Raw genomic sequence first — 16,334 nt, 5'->3', positions numbered from 1 at the left:
AAAAGAGAAGAATGAGCACGTTTCTCAACTAGTGTTTGCACACACTAAAATACATCTCACTTACAATCGGAAATAATCTTTAACAAAACCCAATATTGGCGGGAACAAACAATGTGCAAGGAAAGTTCTTTGTGGCTTTTTCTTGTGTTTTAAACTAAATTTCGGTTTCTAAATTACTAAAAATAAACTCTAAATTTAAAAAGAAAACTATACCTCATACAAATTCTCAGAATACGATGGCCCATCATTCCGCGGGTGCAAGACAAAGGGAGCCACAGTTAGGCGCCCACGTGGTTTTTTTCATGGCGAATACCCACATCAAATACTCCATGAACAATAAACTAACAATCAGTATCGGTTATTTTAGAGTTTTAACTATCAAAAGAATGTTAATCTATTACCATGGCTACTGTTTAGTGTTCATTTCCATCGTAGGGAGAAAAGATGAAATAACAGTTCACTATCGATGTACTTGCTCTGACGAGATCTAGAGTCAAACTGATCACATCGATCAGTTTTGGCGCCAACGTCTTCTAGAATTCTACCCACCCCCCTCCTCAAAACAAACAAAAATAATAAAATCAAATTCGGTTTCAACCATTAAAGTAAATATTATCTATTTTGAATGCCACCTTCTAATGTATCTTTTTATCGAAAAGGTAAGGAGAATCAAAAAATGTGCTACGAAATCTACTAAATGTATCGAGATCTGAAATCGAACTGGGTAGTTTACGACGAGCGCCATTGTTGTCTAAAAAATCTACCCCTCCCTCTGAAAAGAAAAAATCCTACAAAAATGGAGAAATTTACGAAATTAAAAACCAATTAAACAGCAAAAAACCTAATAAACTATAAGGCAATAAAATGGAAATGTCTTATTTTTAAATATTTATTAAATTCGTTTTGGCACCTTGCGTTGAGGTTGGCAGACTTGTCGGTTAACTGTATCCGAGTACCTGTACGAACTCTTTATTTGAAAGAAATACAATGCGTCTCAACTGTTGACGAGAAATTAGTTTAAACAACTGAAATACCATAATTTTCTTTTCTTGTTCTCTTTTTTTTTAAGGGGATGGGGGATTTAGGAAATGACATGCCCGACCAGCAGATGGCGTCATCGCCAAGAGGAAGCTCAAAACAAATACCAAACATGGATGATTGTTTTCAATGGTGGTCAAGAAAAAACATCTCCATTCTTGTTTAACAACAGGAATAGAACGTGTTGTCATGCCGTTAACAAAACATTAATCATTGTCTAGTATTTGACAGGGGCAGCTTCGTAAGCGGGAGCAGGCTCGGAGTAGGCTGGTGCGTAACTGTCGCCATGATTGTACTCCCAGTAGTGCTCACCGTAGCCATCGTAGGTATCAGCCCACTTGACCTATTTTATTAAGGCAATTGCAAAAATCAATAAACAAAATTACAGCCAAATTAAATAGGGACTATCATACCTTTGTGCGGAAACGATGGTCCTTGGATTGCTCATAGCGAGAAGTGTGGTGAGCAGCATTTCCACGATTGTAGCCAAATTCGTATTCTTTTTCACTAGGTACATTGGCATACTTGAGGTAGCCATCATATTTCTTTTCGTAGGCAGGTGGTGCGTATTGAACATCGGCCATTACAGCAGCAACAACAGCACCCAAAACTAGAATCTAATTTCAAAGCAGAATTTAAGTAAAATTTCAAAGATAGTTTAGCAAGAGAATAGAAGAAACTCACCACGGGAGAGGTCTTCATGTTTGATGACACAAGACAAGACTAAATATCGACGTTGACGGTATCCAGCCTTTAAATACCTACCTGTATGTGCCCAGTACCTAAAAAAAACCGATTCAACACATGTGGTCATATTTTTTGTTCCTGTAACACACTACGCCTCCGTTATCTTCGAATCATTAAAAATTTAGCTGGAATTTGCTTTCGTCTTAGGGCTTTATTCCTCTTTCTTGTGTTCTGCATTTGCCATGAAACTAATGTTTAAATGTCTAGTACTGCATTGGACAGTAGTTCCTCACCGACAGCAAAAGGGAATCCACTGCGTCCCACAGCATTCATCGACAGCCAAGACGTTGTTGGAAGGTCTGGCGGATACGCCATCTGTAGGAAAAAATTATAATTCTTTCCATCCACAAAAACAAAATAAATATTGCTCTCAACCTATTTCACTTTAAAATAACCGAATAAGACTTACATTAGTGCGGTGCATCAGAATTACCAAGTAGAAGTATCGCCTTAACCACACGACCACCTAGCCGATAAGTTCAAATCTCCATGACATTACTTCATAAATATCCCTAAAATAGAGGGAAAACAAGACGATAAGCGCACACCCGCCAAGTGGTAAAATGGAGGGTTAACGAGAAGGAGATGATATCGCTGCTCTCAAGTTGAGATTTATCATCGGAAAACCACTTCCTCATTTGGAATGATTTCTTCCTTCAGCTCTTCACGACACACAGTGGCATGTCATCGACGTTGCTTGTCGGTGTTCTCTAAATCTATCAATAAAAATCAAAACGAAATTAGAAAAGTGGATTCCAAAGTAAAGTAAAAAACCACGTGGGCGCCTAACTGTGGCTCCCTTTGTCTCGCACCATGGAATGATGGGACATCGTATTCTGAAAATTGATGAGGTATAGTTTTCTTTTTTAATCAAGGGTTTATATTTAGTACTTTAGAAACCGAAATTTAGTTAAAAACACAAGAATAGGTTTAAAATAGAAAAGAACTTTTCTTTCACATTGTTTTTTCTCGCCAATATTGGGTTTTGTTAAAGATTATTTCCCAATTGAAAGTGAATTGTTTTTTTAGTGTGTGCAACAACTAATTGAGAAACGTGCTCATTCTTTTGTTTCTTTTTCTTCAACAATCGTTAAACGGTTTTCTCTAAAGAAGAGGTGGGGCTACATAGAAATGGTTTCGTGTCCTTGAAATTTCATTGCAAATCATTCCGAGGGAAGAGTCACCAAAGTCTTAGTTGGCATTGTTTTCTATGAAAGTTGTATCCAAGTAGGCAGAGCTAACGAATGGCTCCATGTAATTCTCGATGGTGTTGGCCAGCTGTTGAAACGTTGGTCGGTCGTTTGGTTCTTTGTTCCAACAGCTTTTCATAATTTTTCCAAAGAAATTTGGCGCGTTATCTGGTTTCTCCATTTGTAGTCCTTCTAGAATATTTTTGACGAGTATAAGGCCGTTCATACCTTGAAAAAAATGCAGAAATGTAAATGTAAATAGGCTAATTGAAATTTGATCCCTGTAATACCTGGGTAAGGAATTCTGCCCAGGGCAAAGAGCTCCCATAGAACAATGCCGTAAGACCACACATCGGATTGACTGGAAAATACGTGATCCGTCAGCGATTCAATTGCCATCCATTTAACTGGTAGTAATCCCTTTTAATGAAATCAAAGCAAATGAACGCCATTTTTATATATCCCCTGGTTTACTGTTTAAGTTTACCTGTCCCTTCTGTTCGTAAATGTAATTGATCATTTGTTTGGCCATTCCAAAATCTGCAATTTTGACAATTCCATGATCGGCTAAAAGGACATTGCGAGCCGCCAAATCGCCATGGAGTACCTGATCGATGACAGATATTTCCATTCAAATCTTAATTAATGAGATTAAAGTAAAATTGAAAGTTAACCTTTTTGCTAGCAATAAATTCCATCCCCTTGGCAATTTGCAAAGAAAAGCTGATTAAATTCCAAGTGGAAATGGGTCCAGTGGTAACAGCGTCTGGATTTTCTCCATATTTCCAAAAGGGTTCCGTTTCTTGATGGCAACCATTTTTAGTTTAGAATTAAATCATTTTGTTTTCACAAATTTGAAATTTTACCGAAAGAAATTGAATCGTCGCTGGTCGATTCTGCTGGAGGTACAGAATGATCTGAGGGTCCAGGCTTTGCACTAGAGTCACTGTCCTGACTGGATTTTAAAGCATTTAAATTTGAAATCACTTTTGAATTGTTTAATTATTTGTACCTGTGAGTCTCGTTAATTTCCAACGATTCATTTAACAGTTGAAGGTCACCAAACTCGTCCAATTGTGTGACAAAAGTATTGCGTTGTTTAATCAAATAGGATTGCAAATTGCCGAAGCGGCAATAATCGATAATCAACCAGAGTTCGCCTGTCACAAGCAAATGTGATAAACTGAACTGATTAATTGGCCAGATTGAATCAATTTGCGAGTTTTGATTAATTACCTTTGATGATGTCTTTGGTGCAGGCCCCCAGTAAATTGACGACATTTAAATGCGATCCCAAGTAATTTAGAATTTTCAATTCTTTAATTAAAGCGTCTAATGCGGCCGTGTTTGATTTCATTTGAAATTGGGGTGTCGATAGAACCTTTTTGACAGCCACTGTTGTCACATGTTTATCCGATCCTTTGAGTCCAACAGCTTTGGCTTTGTAAACTTCTCCGAAACATCCTTTTCCCAATTGTTTTCCTACATTTTCCTAATCGGTTAAAGTTCTGAAATTGATTTTGAAACGAAAAACACAAACCGAGTCTGAGGCGCCTTTTTGTAAATTCACAGCGTTTGTCGTAAGGTAGAAATTCAGTTTGATATTCGATTGGCAAATTTGGATCGATGCCATCAGGATTTCCATCTAATCTTCCCTTAATCTCTTTTTCCAGATTTTTCTTTGTTTTTTTTTTGGGGGTGTCAAAAGTTGCATTTTAAAAATTCAAAATGTGCGCATTTTATTTAAACTCACCTTGTCGACGTATTGTTTGATTGCAATTCCAGTTATAATTTAACGTCACAACAGATATGCAGACAGCAATGACAGTACCGTTAGATTCTGGTTCGTCAGGAAAACTAAAATTTCGAAATCTCTTATCCCCTCGGCTGTTGTTCCAGCGACAAGAATAACGTCCATTTTGTCCATCACGTCCATTTAATGGTATAATTGATGAAGTATCGTTCATATAGATTAATCCAGAATATTCCTTGTCATCCTAATATTCCAAAATCGCAATCATTTCATTGGGGATTAAAAATTGGTTTTGTTTACCTTGAACCATTGGATGTGGATGTCATCAGCGTATCGATGGCAAGTCAAATTTTGAGCTATTCCTCTTCTTAGTTTTATATCCATTGAGCCGATTTTTTATTTGAATGAAAACAAAATTGCGCGTATTTTTGCCAACCATGAAAATGAAGTAAATACCTTGAACTATCAAAGCAATGGATTTAGAAATGATGCGACCTTTGGCACTGGCTCTGCATTGAAAGTGCGTGGGCGTATTGAGGCCAATTCTTAGCAGGTGCAAGTGACTTTCGGGCGACTGGTACACAAAAATTCCACCAGGAAAGGGGATTGGTTTCACGCTATTGGCATCTCCATTCTTTACTTGAAATCCTATTGCAATTTGTAGTGAATGAAGGGACGTTGTCTTTGGCACTTACACCATCGCATACCTTTAGGAAGGTTGAATTGATTAACCAGTTGTTCTTGGCCGGTTTCATTGTTGAAGTAAAACCAATCGGTTTTCCAAGATTCCAGCGTATCGCGACCACTTAGGTAGACGGCTTTACAGATGAGACTCACGTTGTTACCTTCGATTGGATCCCCAACCCTAACGATTTCTATTCCTATATTTTTCGCATTCAATTCGATTGAGGTGAATTCGATTTTGGATTTCGATCAGCCTACAAAAATACCGTTGACGAAAATGTAAAATTCGATTTCGGTGGGTCGAGCAGTTGGCGTAGGTTCGTTCTTGGTGCCGACACATTTGTATCTTCCGCTGTCGCTTAATTTCGTATTGGTTAACCTCAGTCCACGTTCTGGCAAAGGTTTCAGCAACCAACTGGCATTTCCGTAATCACTTGAAAGTTCCTGGTTTTTTAAATCAATTTACGTGGAAGTTTATTATTATTTTTTGTTTAGCGTGAGTTACAATCAAGTTCCATTGCAGTTCATCGTTTGGCATTAGCGTTGCGCGGAACAGTGAAACGATGACATTTGGGTGGGTTGGTCTGCACGGGATGTCGAGAGGCTCACCCGCCAACGTCGTATATGTATATGTGTCAAAAGCGAGACGATCTAACTTGCCAACAATGTTTTCCGTCTCCGTGAAAACTAGTGGCCATTCCCCTAATTGTATCAAAAAGAATTATTTTCTTTTAAATAACCGACTATTTAAAAGTGAGAGCTGACTGTAAAAGTAGACGTAGTGGGCGATTTGGATTTCGGAGCGGACAAAGCATCGATAATATCCCGTGTCGGTGGGTCCGGTCTCTTCTAATGTCATCGCCGATGTCAAGTGAGTTGTATTCCTCTCGACTTTGTAACCTAAACGACGTTTCGTTGTCTGTTGCGTTTCAAGTTCATTTTATTTCAATGTAAGTTTTTAAAAATTGATTTTTCATATCTACGCACTTCTTGGTATGGGGGCAGTATCCACGTTATGTTAATTGACATTTTCTCTTCGTCGCTGTTGAACCGGTATATGCAAGTTAAGTTGAGATTGTTACCTACTTGTTCGATGTGTGGCTGGTGATGGGGTATCATTATTAGCCGTTTGGCGTCGCTTACTAAGGGCAACAATGTGAAGAATACGACGAATAACATTGTTTTTGTTGGTTTTACTTTGGAATCCACGTTTTAAAATATCGTTTTGATTTAAAAAAAAAAAATTTAGAGAACACCGACAGGCAACGTCGGCTGCATGCCACTGTGTTTCGTGAAGAGCTGCACAGAGAAATCATTCCAAAGGGGCAAGTGGTTTTCCGATGATAAATCTCAACTTGGCAACAGCGAAACTATCTCCTTCTTGTTACCCCTTCCATTTTACCACTTGGCGGATGTGCGGTTATCGTTTTATTTTCCTTCTATTTTGGGGAAATTTATGATCTAATATCCTGTAGATTTGAACTTATCGGTTAGGTGGTCGAGTGGTTAAGGCGATAACTCTACTTGGTAATTCTACCCTAATCTGTTTTTTAAATCAATTTACGTGGATGTTTGTTATTATTTTTTGTTTAGATTTTTTTGCTAATTTTTTTGATTCTTTGGAGATACTGATGGCCCATGCGAGGTCAGCGGTCACGTGTCTATGAGAGCCAACAACATGTTAAGAGAACAACAACTGGTACGCCAAAGAATAGCCGTGTTTCCTTTACAAAACAGTGAAAGCAGGTAAAAAGAATGGCTGCTAAATTTGCATCGTATGTTCCATTTGAAATTTCCTTCATTCACCAAGGTCTTGTAACGAGTTGTGTACGATAATAGCAACACTTGCTCTTCGCCTACCTTGGCAATGTTTCTTTCGACAATTGGGACCAGAGTGCCTGAACCCTTGCAGAGATATCAGATGCATCTGCTGAACAGAGGATTTTTATCCGATTCAAAACCAGAAAGATAAATTATTATAGCAATTTGTTAACGTTAGAGTAGAAATCATGATAGTTTTAATTTGCCGCCATTAACGATTAGCAGAAGCTTCTAGAACAAGGAGACGTAATTTGTCAGCTATTATTTAATGGGGTAAGATTTTGTGTCAATAACTATTATTTTATTTTATTCCTGTTCTTAAAACTTTTACTGTTGTCTTTTACTGTCGAATGGATTTACTGATGATTTTTAGCATCGTCCAATCACTTGCTTTGCAGAGGATACACAACTATTCTTTGGCGTACGAGATGGTCTTGTTTTCTGTTCGGCTCTCATAGACACTTAATTCAAATCAATTCACTTAATTTAAATCCACTAAAAAAGACATGTGGCTCTCAAGCCATTTCACTTTAAGATAACCGAATAAGACTTACATTAGGGCGAAGCATCAAAATTTTCAAGTAGAAGTATCGCCTTAACCACACGACCACCTAGCCGATAAGTTCAAATCTCCATGACATTACTTCATAAATTTCCCTAAAATAGAGGGAAAACAAAACGATAACCGCACATCCACCAAGTGGTAAAATGGAAGCATATCGAGAAGGAGATGATATCGTTGTTGCCAAGTTGAGATTTATCATCGGAAAACCACTTCTCCACTCTAGAATGATTTCTCCCTGCAGCTCTGTCACGATCTACAGTAGCATTGTGTTAACGTTGCCTGTCGGTGTTCTCTAAATTTATCAAAGAAAATCAAAACGAAATTAGAAAAGTGGATTCAAAAGTGAAACCAACAAGAACAATGTTATTCGTCGTATTCTTCACATTGTTGCCCTTAGGAAGTGATGCCAATCAGATAGTGATGATTCCCCATCACCAACCACACATCGAAAAAGAAGGTGATAATCTCAATTTAACTTGCATCTACCGGTTCAACAGCGACGAAGAGAAAACGTCAGCCAACATTACGTGGATACTGCCCCTTACCAGGAAGTGCGTAAATACGAAAGATCAGTTTTTAAAAACTTACATTGAAATAAAATGAACTTCAAACACAACAGCCAACGGAAAGACGTTTGGATTACGAAGTCGAGAGGAATACAACTCACTTGACATCGACGGTGACATTGACACAGACCAAGCCCACCGACACGGGATATTATCGATGCGTTGTACGCCCCGAAATTCAAATCGCCCACTACGTTTACTTTTACAGTCAGTTCTAACTTTTAAATAGTCGGTTATTTAAAGGAAAATAATTCTTTTTGATACAATTAGATGGATGGCCACTAGTTTTCACGGAGACGGAAAACTTGTTTAACAAGTTAGATCATCTCGAATCCTACATTTACGTTTACGGTCAGCTCTCACTTTTAAGTAGTCGGTTATTCAAAAGATAATAATTCTTTTTGATACAATTAGGTTTTAAGCTAGTTTTCACGGAGACGAAAGACTTGTTTAACAAATTGGCTCCTCTCGAATTTGACACATATATGACGTTTGCGGGTGAACCTCTCGACATCCCGTGCAGACCAACCCACCCAAATGTCACCGTTTCACTCTACCGCGAAACGCTTATGCCAAACGATGAACTGAAATGGAACTTGATTGTAACCCACGCTAAACAAAAGATAATAATAAACTTCCAAGTAAATTGATTTAAACAACCAGGAATTGTCACGTGACTTGGGAAATGCCAGTTGGTTGCTGATACCTTTGCCAGAACGTGGACTGAGGTTAACCAATATGACACTAAGTGACATAGGAAAATACAAGTGTGTAGGCACCGAGTCGGTACGACCAACTGCTGGACCCACCACAATCCATTTCAGGATTTCCATCAACAGTAATTTCGTGCGCTGATCGAAATCCAAAATCGAATTCACCTCAAGCGAATTGAACGCAAAAAATATAGGAATGGAACTCGTTAGGGTTGGTGATCCAATCGAAGGCAACAACGTGACACTCATCTGTAAAACCTTCTGCGAAAGTGATCGCAATACGGTGGAATTTTGGAAAAACGATTGGTTTTACTTCAACAAGAACACCGGCCAAAAACAATGGATCGATCGAAGTAACCTTCGTAAAGGTATGCGATAATTTCAGTGTCAAAGACAATGTCCCTTCATTCACTCCAAATTGCAACAGGATTTCTACTAGAAAAAAAACGGTTCTCTATGATATCAGGCAACTCTCTCGATGGAATATTCCCGTACGGTTTGTACGAAAGTCGTTTGCATCTGCAAAGAATTGGCTTCAATACGCACACGCACTTTGAATGCAGAGCCTATGCCAGCGGTCGAAACATTGCCCAATCCATTACTTTAACCGTTCAAGGTATTTACTTCATTTTTGTGGATGGCAAAATTGAAGTGCAATTAACTTTTTAATAAAAGAAAGCATGGATCCAGTGGATGTCAAACTGGGAAAAGGAATAGCTCAAAATTTGACTTGCAAACGCTTAAGTGATGACGTCCACATCCAATGGTTCAAGGTAAACAAAACCAATTTTTAATCCTCAATGAAATCAATACGATTTTGGAATATCAGGATGACGAGGAATATAAGGGATTAATCTATACGAACGATACTTCATCAATTTTATCATTCAACAAAAGTCATGAACAAAACGGACGTTATTCTTGTCGCTGGAACAACAGCCAAGGGGAACAGAAATTTCGAAATTTCTATTTCCCTGACGAACTTGAATCTAATGGTACTGTCATTGCTGTCTGCATATCTGTCGTGACGGTAATTATAGCTGCAATGGCAATCAAGCAATACGTGGACAAGGTGAGTTTAAACAAAATGTGCACGTTTTTCAATTTTTAAAATTCCGATTTTTGATACCCCCCCCCCCCAAAAAAAAAAAAAACCAGAGAAATCTGGAAAAAGAAATTCAGGGAAGATTAGATGGAAATCCTGATGGCATCGATCCAAATTTGCCGATCGATTATCAAACTGAATTTCTTCCTTACGACAAACGCTGTGAATTTTCAAAACATCGCCTCAGACTCGGTTTGTGTTTTCCATTTCAAAATCAATTTCAGAAATTTAATCAACTACGAAAATGTAGGAAAACAACTGGGAAAAGGATGTTTGTTTCGGAGAAGTCTACAAATCCGAAGCTGTTGGGCTCAAAGGATCGGATGAACATGTAACGACCGTGGCCGTCAAAAAGATCCTATCGACATCGCAATTTCAAATGAAATCAAACACTGCCGCATTAGACGCTCTTATTGGAGAATTGAAAATTCTCAATTATTTGGGATCGCATTTAAATGTCGTCAATTTACTGGGGGCTTGTACTAAAGACATCATCAAAGGTAATTAATTAAATTTAGCAATTTCTTCAGTTCGGTAAAACACATTTGCTTGGGAAAGGCGAACTCTTGGTGATTATCGATTATTGCCCCTTTGGCAATTTGCAATCCTATTTGATTAAAGAACGCAACACATTTGTAAACCAATTGGATGAGATTGGTGACCTTCAACTGTTAAATGAATCGTTGGAAATTAACGAGACTCACAGGTACAAATAATTAAACAAGTCAAAAGGGAATTAAATTTAAATGCTTTAAATCCAGTCAGGACGGTGACTCTAGTGCAAAGCCTGGACCCTCAAGTCATTCTGTAGCTCAAGTAACATCGACCAGCGACGATTCAATTTTTGTCGGTAAAGTTTCAAATTTGCGAAAACAAAACGATTTAATTCTAAGCTAAAGATGATTGCCATCAAGAAACGGAAGTCAATTGGAAATATGGAGAAAATTCAGACGCTATTACCACTGGACCCATTTCTACGTGGAATTTAATTAGCTTTTCTTTACAAATCGCCAAGGGGATGGAATTCATTGCTAGCAAAAAGGTGGCCTTTTCGGTTTTACTCTAATCTCATTAATCACGATGTTAATGGAAATATCTGATATCGATAAGGTTCTCCATGGCGATTTAGCGTCTCGCAATGTCCTTTTAGCCGATCATGGAATTGTCAAAATTGCAGATTTTGGAATGGCCAGACAAATGAAAAATTACATTTACGAAATGAAGGGACAGGTAAATTTGACAACCCTGGGCATCTAAAATTGGCGTTCATTTGCTTTGATTTCGTTAAAAGGGATTACTACCAATTAAATGGATGGCTATTGAATCACTGGCGGATCACGTATTTTCCAGTAAGTCCGATGTCTGGTCTTACGGCATTGTTCTATGGGAAATCTTTGCCCTGGGAAAAATTGCTTACCCAGGTATTACAAGGATCAAATTTCAATTAGCCTATTGAGATTTACATTTCTGTATTTTTTCAAGGTATGAACGGCCTTATACTCGTCAAAAATATTCAAGAAGGACTACGAATGGATAAACCAGATTACGCGCCAAATTTCTTTGGAGAAATGATGAAAAGTTGTTGGAACAAAGAACGAAACGAACGACTAACGTTTCATCATCTGGCCAACACGATCGAGAAGTACATGGAGCCATTCGTTAGCTCTGGCTACTTGGATACAACTTTCATGAAAAATAATGCCAACTAAGACGTTGATGACTCTTCCCTCGGAATGACTTGCAACGAAATTTCAAGGACACGAAACAATTTCGATGTAGCCCCACCCCTTCTTTAGAGAAAAACGTTAAACAATTGTGGGCGAGAAAGAAACAAAAAGAATGAACACGTTTCTCTACTACAGTTTACACGCACTAAAAAAACAATTCACTTTCAATTAGGAAATAATCTTTAACAAAACCCAATATTAGCGGGAAAAAAATACTTTTTGGCGCTTTTTACTTACAAAGTTAAATTTTTTTTGGCTTTAAAACCTATTCATGTGCTTTGAACCAAATTACTAAAAGTACTAACATAAAGTTTAATAAAAAAAAAACTATACCTTATTCCAGTTCAGAGACTAGATGGTCCCAACATTCCATTGGTGCAAAACAAAGGAGCCACAGCAATCCGTCCACGTGGTTTTATTTCTTGGCAATTAACCACATTAAACACTCCGCGAACAATTAACTAACAATCAGTATCGGTTATTTTAGAATTTCAACTATCAAAAGAATGTTAATCTATTACCTTTGTTAGTTGTTCGGTTACATAGTTGAGGGAACAGATGAAATAACAGTTCACTACGAATGTACTTGCTCTGCCGAGATTTGGAGTCAAACTGATCACATCGACCAATTTTGGCGCCAGCGTCTTCTAGAATTCTACCCACCCCCTTCTCAAAACAAAAACATAATCAAATCAAATTCGATTTCAACCATTTAAGTAAACATTATCTGTTTTTAATGCCACCTTTTAATGTATCTTTTCATCGAAAAAGGTAAAGAGTATCTAAAAATGTGCTACGAAATCTACAAAATGTATCGAGATCTGAAATCGAACTGAGTAGTTGACAACGGGCGCCATTTTTGTCTAAAAATCTACCCCTCCCTCAGAAAAAAATAATCCAACAAAAATGGAGAAATTTACGAAATTAAAAACCAAATAAACAGCAAAAAAACTAATAAACTATAAGGCAATATAATTTTAAATATTTATTAAAGATTTCCTGTTAACTGTATTCGAGTACCGTACCTGTACGAACTCTTTGTTTGAAAGGAATACAACGTGTCTCAACTGTTGACGAGAAACGAGTTTAAACAGCTGAAATACCATAATTTTCTTTTATTGTTCTCTTTTTTTGAAGGGGATGGGGGATTTAGGAAATGACATATCCGACCAGCAGATGGCGTCATCGCCAAAAGGAAGCTCAAAACAAATACCAAACATGGATGACAATTAGTTTTCAATGGTGGTCAAGAAAAAGCATCTCCATTCTTGTGTAACAACAGGAATAGAACATGTTGTCATGTCGCTAACAAAACATTAATCGTTGTCTAGTATTTGACAGGGGCAGCCTCGTAAGCAGGAGCAGGCTCGGAATAAGCTGGTGCGTAACTGTCGCCATGGTTGTATTCCCAGTAGTGCTCACCGTAGCCGTCGTAAGTGTCGGCCCACTTGACCTATTTTATTAAGGGAATTGCAAAAATGAGTAAACAAAATTACAGGCAAATTAAATGGGAGCTATAATACCTTTGTGCGGAAACGGTGGTCCTTGGATTGCTCATAGCGAGAAGTGTGGTGAGCAGCATTTCCACGGTTGTAGCCAAATTCATATTCTTTTTCACTGGGTACATTGGCATACTGGAAGTAGCCATCATATTTCTTTTCGTAGGCAGGTGGTGCGTATTCACCATCAGCCATTACAGTGGCCACAACAGCACCCAAAACTAGAATCTAAATTTAATATAAATTTAAGTAAAATTTCAAAGATAATTTAGCAGAGAATAAGAAGAAACTCACCACGAGAGAGGTCTTCATGTTTGATGATACAAGACAAGACTGGGAATATCGACGTTGACGATATCCAGCCTTTATATACCACCTGTATGTGCCCAGTACCTAAAAAAAAACAGATTCAACACATGTGGTCATATTCTTTGTGGGCCATTGCTCTTGACGATTAGGCCACACTCGTGAGCTAGTCATTTGTGTCGTGTAACCCATTTCCTGTAACACACTACGCCTCCGTTATCTTCTTCCATCAAGCCTGAGGGGACGAATAAATATACTTCATGAGTTTGCTCCGCTAATCCACTTTCCCGCAACAGCCTCGCACCTGTTGCACGATAAATAATTTTCTCCTTATTTGCTTTCTTTTTTCTCCCTATTTTATATTTTTATTGTTTAAAAATACTCAACATTTCTTTAAATACACTAATTAGAAACGAATAGGGAAAGTGTCTTAATTATTTAATAAATAAAACTTACCATGTTCTCCTTTAAAATAAGAGTTCAATATCGCCCATTTTTTCTAGTTAAAAAAAGGCGTTCCATTGTTAGAAAAAAGGAAGGAAAAAAACCAAGGATAATGACAAATCAACCGAGAAAAAAGGTAAATGACCTTTGAATACGTTTTTTTTCCATTCCTAGAATTGCTTTCGCGGTCACGGCCTCAATATTTTTTTTTTACATACACCTAATTCCTTCCATTTTTTGTCTAATGGTTTTCAAAGCTATTTAGAGAATCTTATGGAAATGAAGGAGGAAAAGGATGGGTCAGAAAAATAAATACCTTCTTATTTTTTGTGCTGTTCTTGCGATATGCAGTCAACGTTGAGAATTTGTAACATGCAGAACAGCAAGCCAAACGTTGCAGTTGGTTACCATCGACATAATCCAGGTGCTCACGTCCTCATCAGCCTCTCAGTTATCAATATTTTCCTTTGGCTACTGTGCACCACATTTTCAGTCAGTTCTTAAAAAACAATGTAGTTATACCTAAATAAAAAGTAGTTGCTATTTATACTAATTCACGTTCCCAAAAATATAATTATTTGTAGGCTATGATTTTGATTCGATTCAACTCACCCAATTCACTGATTCGGTTCGCTTCGCTCGATCTCATTAGTCCAGGAGTTTGGGGCTCACTTTTTTATGGCCTGGGTGGCCTTCTGGGTATCTGCGCCGCCTATGAAAGAAGACAGCCCATGTAATAATGATAACAATATTCAAATTAACTCTTATTGATGATTATTGTTTACAGATTAGTGGGAACTTTGGTGCTGGCCATGTTATCCATCTTCAGTTCGTTGGGAATTGCGGCCGTCAGTGGGGCCATGGCCGTGTCACCTCGATTCCGTTCTTATAACAGTATGTATTTAAACGTTCAGTAATTGAGAACCATTCTAATTGATCAAATTGAATAGATGCAATATGGCTAGGATTGGAGTGGACCCTGCTCATTTTGAGCATTTTCGGTTTTATTGTCAACTTGTCTGTCTTCGTGTCTGTTTCCGTACTCATTTGCCGGCCCTGTTGTCCAAATAATAGGAATCATAATGTTAGTATTTTTATGACCATTGTAAAATATTTAGTTTTACTCACTAAGATTTGTAGCTGATGACTTTATATTGTTGCAGTATCATCAACGGCAGCAACTTCCTCCTGCTCCATTACCACCAAACTGTAACAACAATAACATTCATAATGGCAATTATGCATGTGCTGCAGAGATGGCAAACATGACTTTGGTACCACCACCTCCACTGGGATTTGTAATTAACCCACCAGTTGCCTCACAGCAAAGGCAACTGCAGACAAGTCAACATCAGCAAAGTTATAATTCTTCTCCATTACCTCATGGGATCATTGCCTCAGAAACGAATTTTTGAGTTGCTTTGTACTTGAAATTTAAGTCTTCATTCTGGTGTCATGCAAGTTTGATTGCTTTTAGCTCCTCCTAGTCATTTAAAATGTCTCTTATTATTGCCAACATGTGGCTTATGCTCAATAGAAAACTCAACCAGCATCTTTTGCCTTGACAATTTCACAACAGAATGTTGGTTCTTTGTAGTGCAATATTTCTTGCCATAATTTTTAAAGATCTTAGAAAAAATAGCTTCATTTCCAAATTAACTTCATATACAACTAAACTTGTAATTATCCATATCAAAAGTAAAATTGGATAGACGGCCACGTGACCTCTTCAATTCGTTACCTGATTGTCAATGTTCAATAACCACGCATCGATAATATCAAACTAAATGACTGATGGCGGAACTACACCATCAAGGATTTTAGTTTCATAACTACTAACATTAGCACACAAATATTTCTACTAAAATGAATATTAATAGAAAAATGACAACCAGTTGAAATTTGGCCGCCAACTTTTATGTCGTCACACAAGATTAAAAAACGTTGCCACATTGTAATTTGATCCAGGTGTTTATTTTTTTTCTCGCGCAACATTGCCATTCTCTTACAAACTTCGGAAAAGATTTCGTTCTAGATTTTACATAAATACATTATTTTTCTTTCTAACGACGTCCAGATATAACTATTCAATTGAATTAAAAAGATCCGAATTCTTTCATCCAATTATCGTAAGCCGCCATATCGGTAAAAGAGACGCTGGTCTTGCAACGTTTAA

At 37.6% G+C, this 16,334-nt stretch overlaps 5 protein-coding genes across 6 annotated transcripts; 2 read left to right on the top strand and 3 right to left on the bottom strand.

Moving 5' to 3' along the window:
* Positions 1–1,023: 1,023 nt before the first annotated feature.
* On the bottom strand, positions 1,024–1,817 carry LOC132087699 (uncharacterized). The gene is made up of 3 exons (XM_057509488.2): positions 1,723–1,817; positions 1,452–1,655; positions 1,024–1,381 (listed from the first exon to the last, which is right to left on the bottom strand). The coding sequence occupies exons 1-3, from the start codon at positions 1,738–1,740 to the stop codon at positions 1,256–1,258; spliced, it is 348 nt and encodes a 115-aa protein (XP_057365471.1). The 5' UTR covers positions 1,741–1,817; the 3' UTR covers positions 1,024–1,255.
* A 945-nt stretch (positions 1,818–2,762) lies between these two features.
* Positions 2,763–6,531, bottom strand: LOC130686196 (vascular endothelial growth factor receptor 1-like). The gene is given in 17 exon segments (XM_057509483.2): positions 2,763–3,203; positions 3,266–3,395; positions 3,463–3,582; positions 3,650–3,777; positions 3,842–3,930; positions 3,988–4,135; positions 4,212–4,457; positions 4,516–4,654; positions 4,729–4,767; positions 4,769–4,972; positions 5,029–5,123; positions 5,185–5,367; positions 5,424–5,609; positions 5,679–5,856; positions 5,918–6,114; positions 6,178–6,331; positions 6,400–6,531. Coding segments are annotated over 17 exon segments (2,595 nt in total). The 3' UTR covers positions 2,763–2,976.
* A 3,591-nt stretch (positions 6,532–10,122) lies between these two features.
* On the top strand, positions 10,123–12,063 carry LOC130686197 (fibroblast growth factor receptor 1-like). The gene is given in 10 exon segments (XM_059494113.1): positions 10,123–10,172; positions 10,238–10,374; positions 10,433–10,455; positions 10,457–10,682; positions 10,741–10,888; positions 10,944–11,032; positions 11,076–11,224; positions 11,293–11,412; positions 11,474–11,603; positions 11,665–12,063. Coding segments are annotated over 10 exon segments (1,299 nt in total). The 3' UTR covers positions 11,892–12,063.
* Positions 12,064–13,004: 941 nt separating this feature from the next.
* LOC130686199 (uncharacterized) lies at positions 13,005–13,859 on the bottom strand. Its single transcript, XM_057509489.2, has 3 exons — positions 13,703–13,859; positions 13,433–13,636; positions 13,005–13,362 (listed from the first exon to the last, which is right to left on the bottom strand). Exons 1-3 carry the CDS (start codon positions 13,718–13,720, stop codon positions 13,237–13,239), a joined length of 348 nt encoding a protein of 115 aa, XP_057365472.1. The 5' UTR covers positions 13,721–13,859; the 3' UTR covers positions 13,005–13,236.
* A 585-nt stretch (positions 13,860–14,444) lies between these two features.
* Positions 14,445–15,695, top strand: LOC130686198 (uncharacterized). Of its 2 annotated transcripts, none has more exons than XM_057509486.2 (5): positions 14,445–14,582; positions 14,743–14,891; positions 14,946–15,052; positions 15,109–15,242; positions 15,322–15,695. In XM_057509486.2, the coding sequence occupies exons 2-5, from the start codon at positions 14,746–14,748 to the stop codon at positions 15,571–15,573; spliced, it is 639 nt and encodes a 212-aa protein (XP_057365469.1). In that variant the 5' UTR covers positions 14,445–14,582; positions 14,743–14,745; the 3' UTR covers positions 15,574–15,695. The 2 variants fall into 2 exon arrangements, with proteins under 2 accessions (XP_057365469.1, XP_057365468.2); XM_057509485.2 differs by having other exon boundaries at positions 14,503–14,650; positions 15,322–15,688.
* The last annotated feature ends 639 nt before the right edge of the window (positions 15,696–16,334 follow it).

Source organism: Daphnia carinata, chromosome 2, assembly GCF_022539665.2.
Source record: "Daphnia carinata strain CSIRO-1 chromosome 2, CSIRO_AGI_Dcar_HiC_V3, whole genome shotgun sequence".
In the NCBI taxonomy this organism is placed as follows: Eukaryota; Metazoa; Arthropoda; class Branchiopoda; order Diplostraca; family Daphniidae; genus Daphnia; species Daphnia carinata.
Note: the sequence above shows the minus strand (reverse complement) of the source record. Positions and strands in the feature narration are given on the sequence as shown.

Coding starts and splice junctions, on each gene's coding strand:
- LOC132087699 (XM_057509488.2), bottom strand. Junction 1,382..1,451: donor ACCATCGTTTCCGCACAAAG/GTATGATAGTCC, acceptor TTAATAAAATAG/GTCAAGTGGGCTGATACCTA.
- LOC130686199 (XM_057509489.2), bottom strand. Junction 13,363..13,432: donor ACCACCGTTTCCGCACAAAG/GTATTATAGCTC, acceptor TTAATAAAATAG/GTCAAGTGGGCCGACACTTA.
- LOC130686198 (XM_057509485.2), top strand. CDS start 14,504: ATGCAGTCAACGTTGAGAATTTGTAACATGCAGAACAGCAAGCCAAAC. Junction 15,053..15,108: donor TCGATTCCGTTCTTATAACA/GTATGTATTTAA, acceptor CAAATTGAATAG/ATGCAATATGGCTAGGATTG. Junction 15,243..15,321: donor CAAATAATAGGAATCATAAT/GTTAGTATTTTT, acceptor ATATTGTTGCAG/TATCATCAACGGCAGCAACT.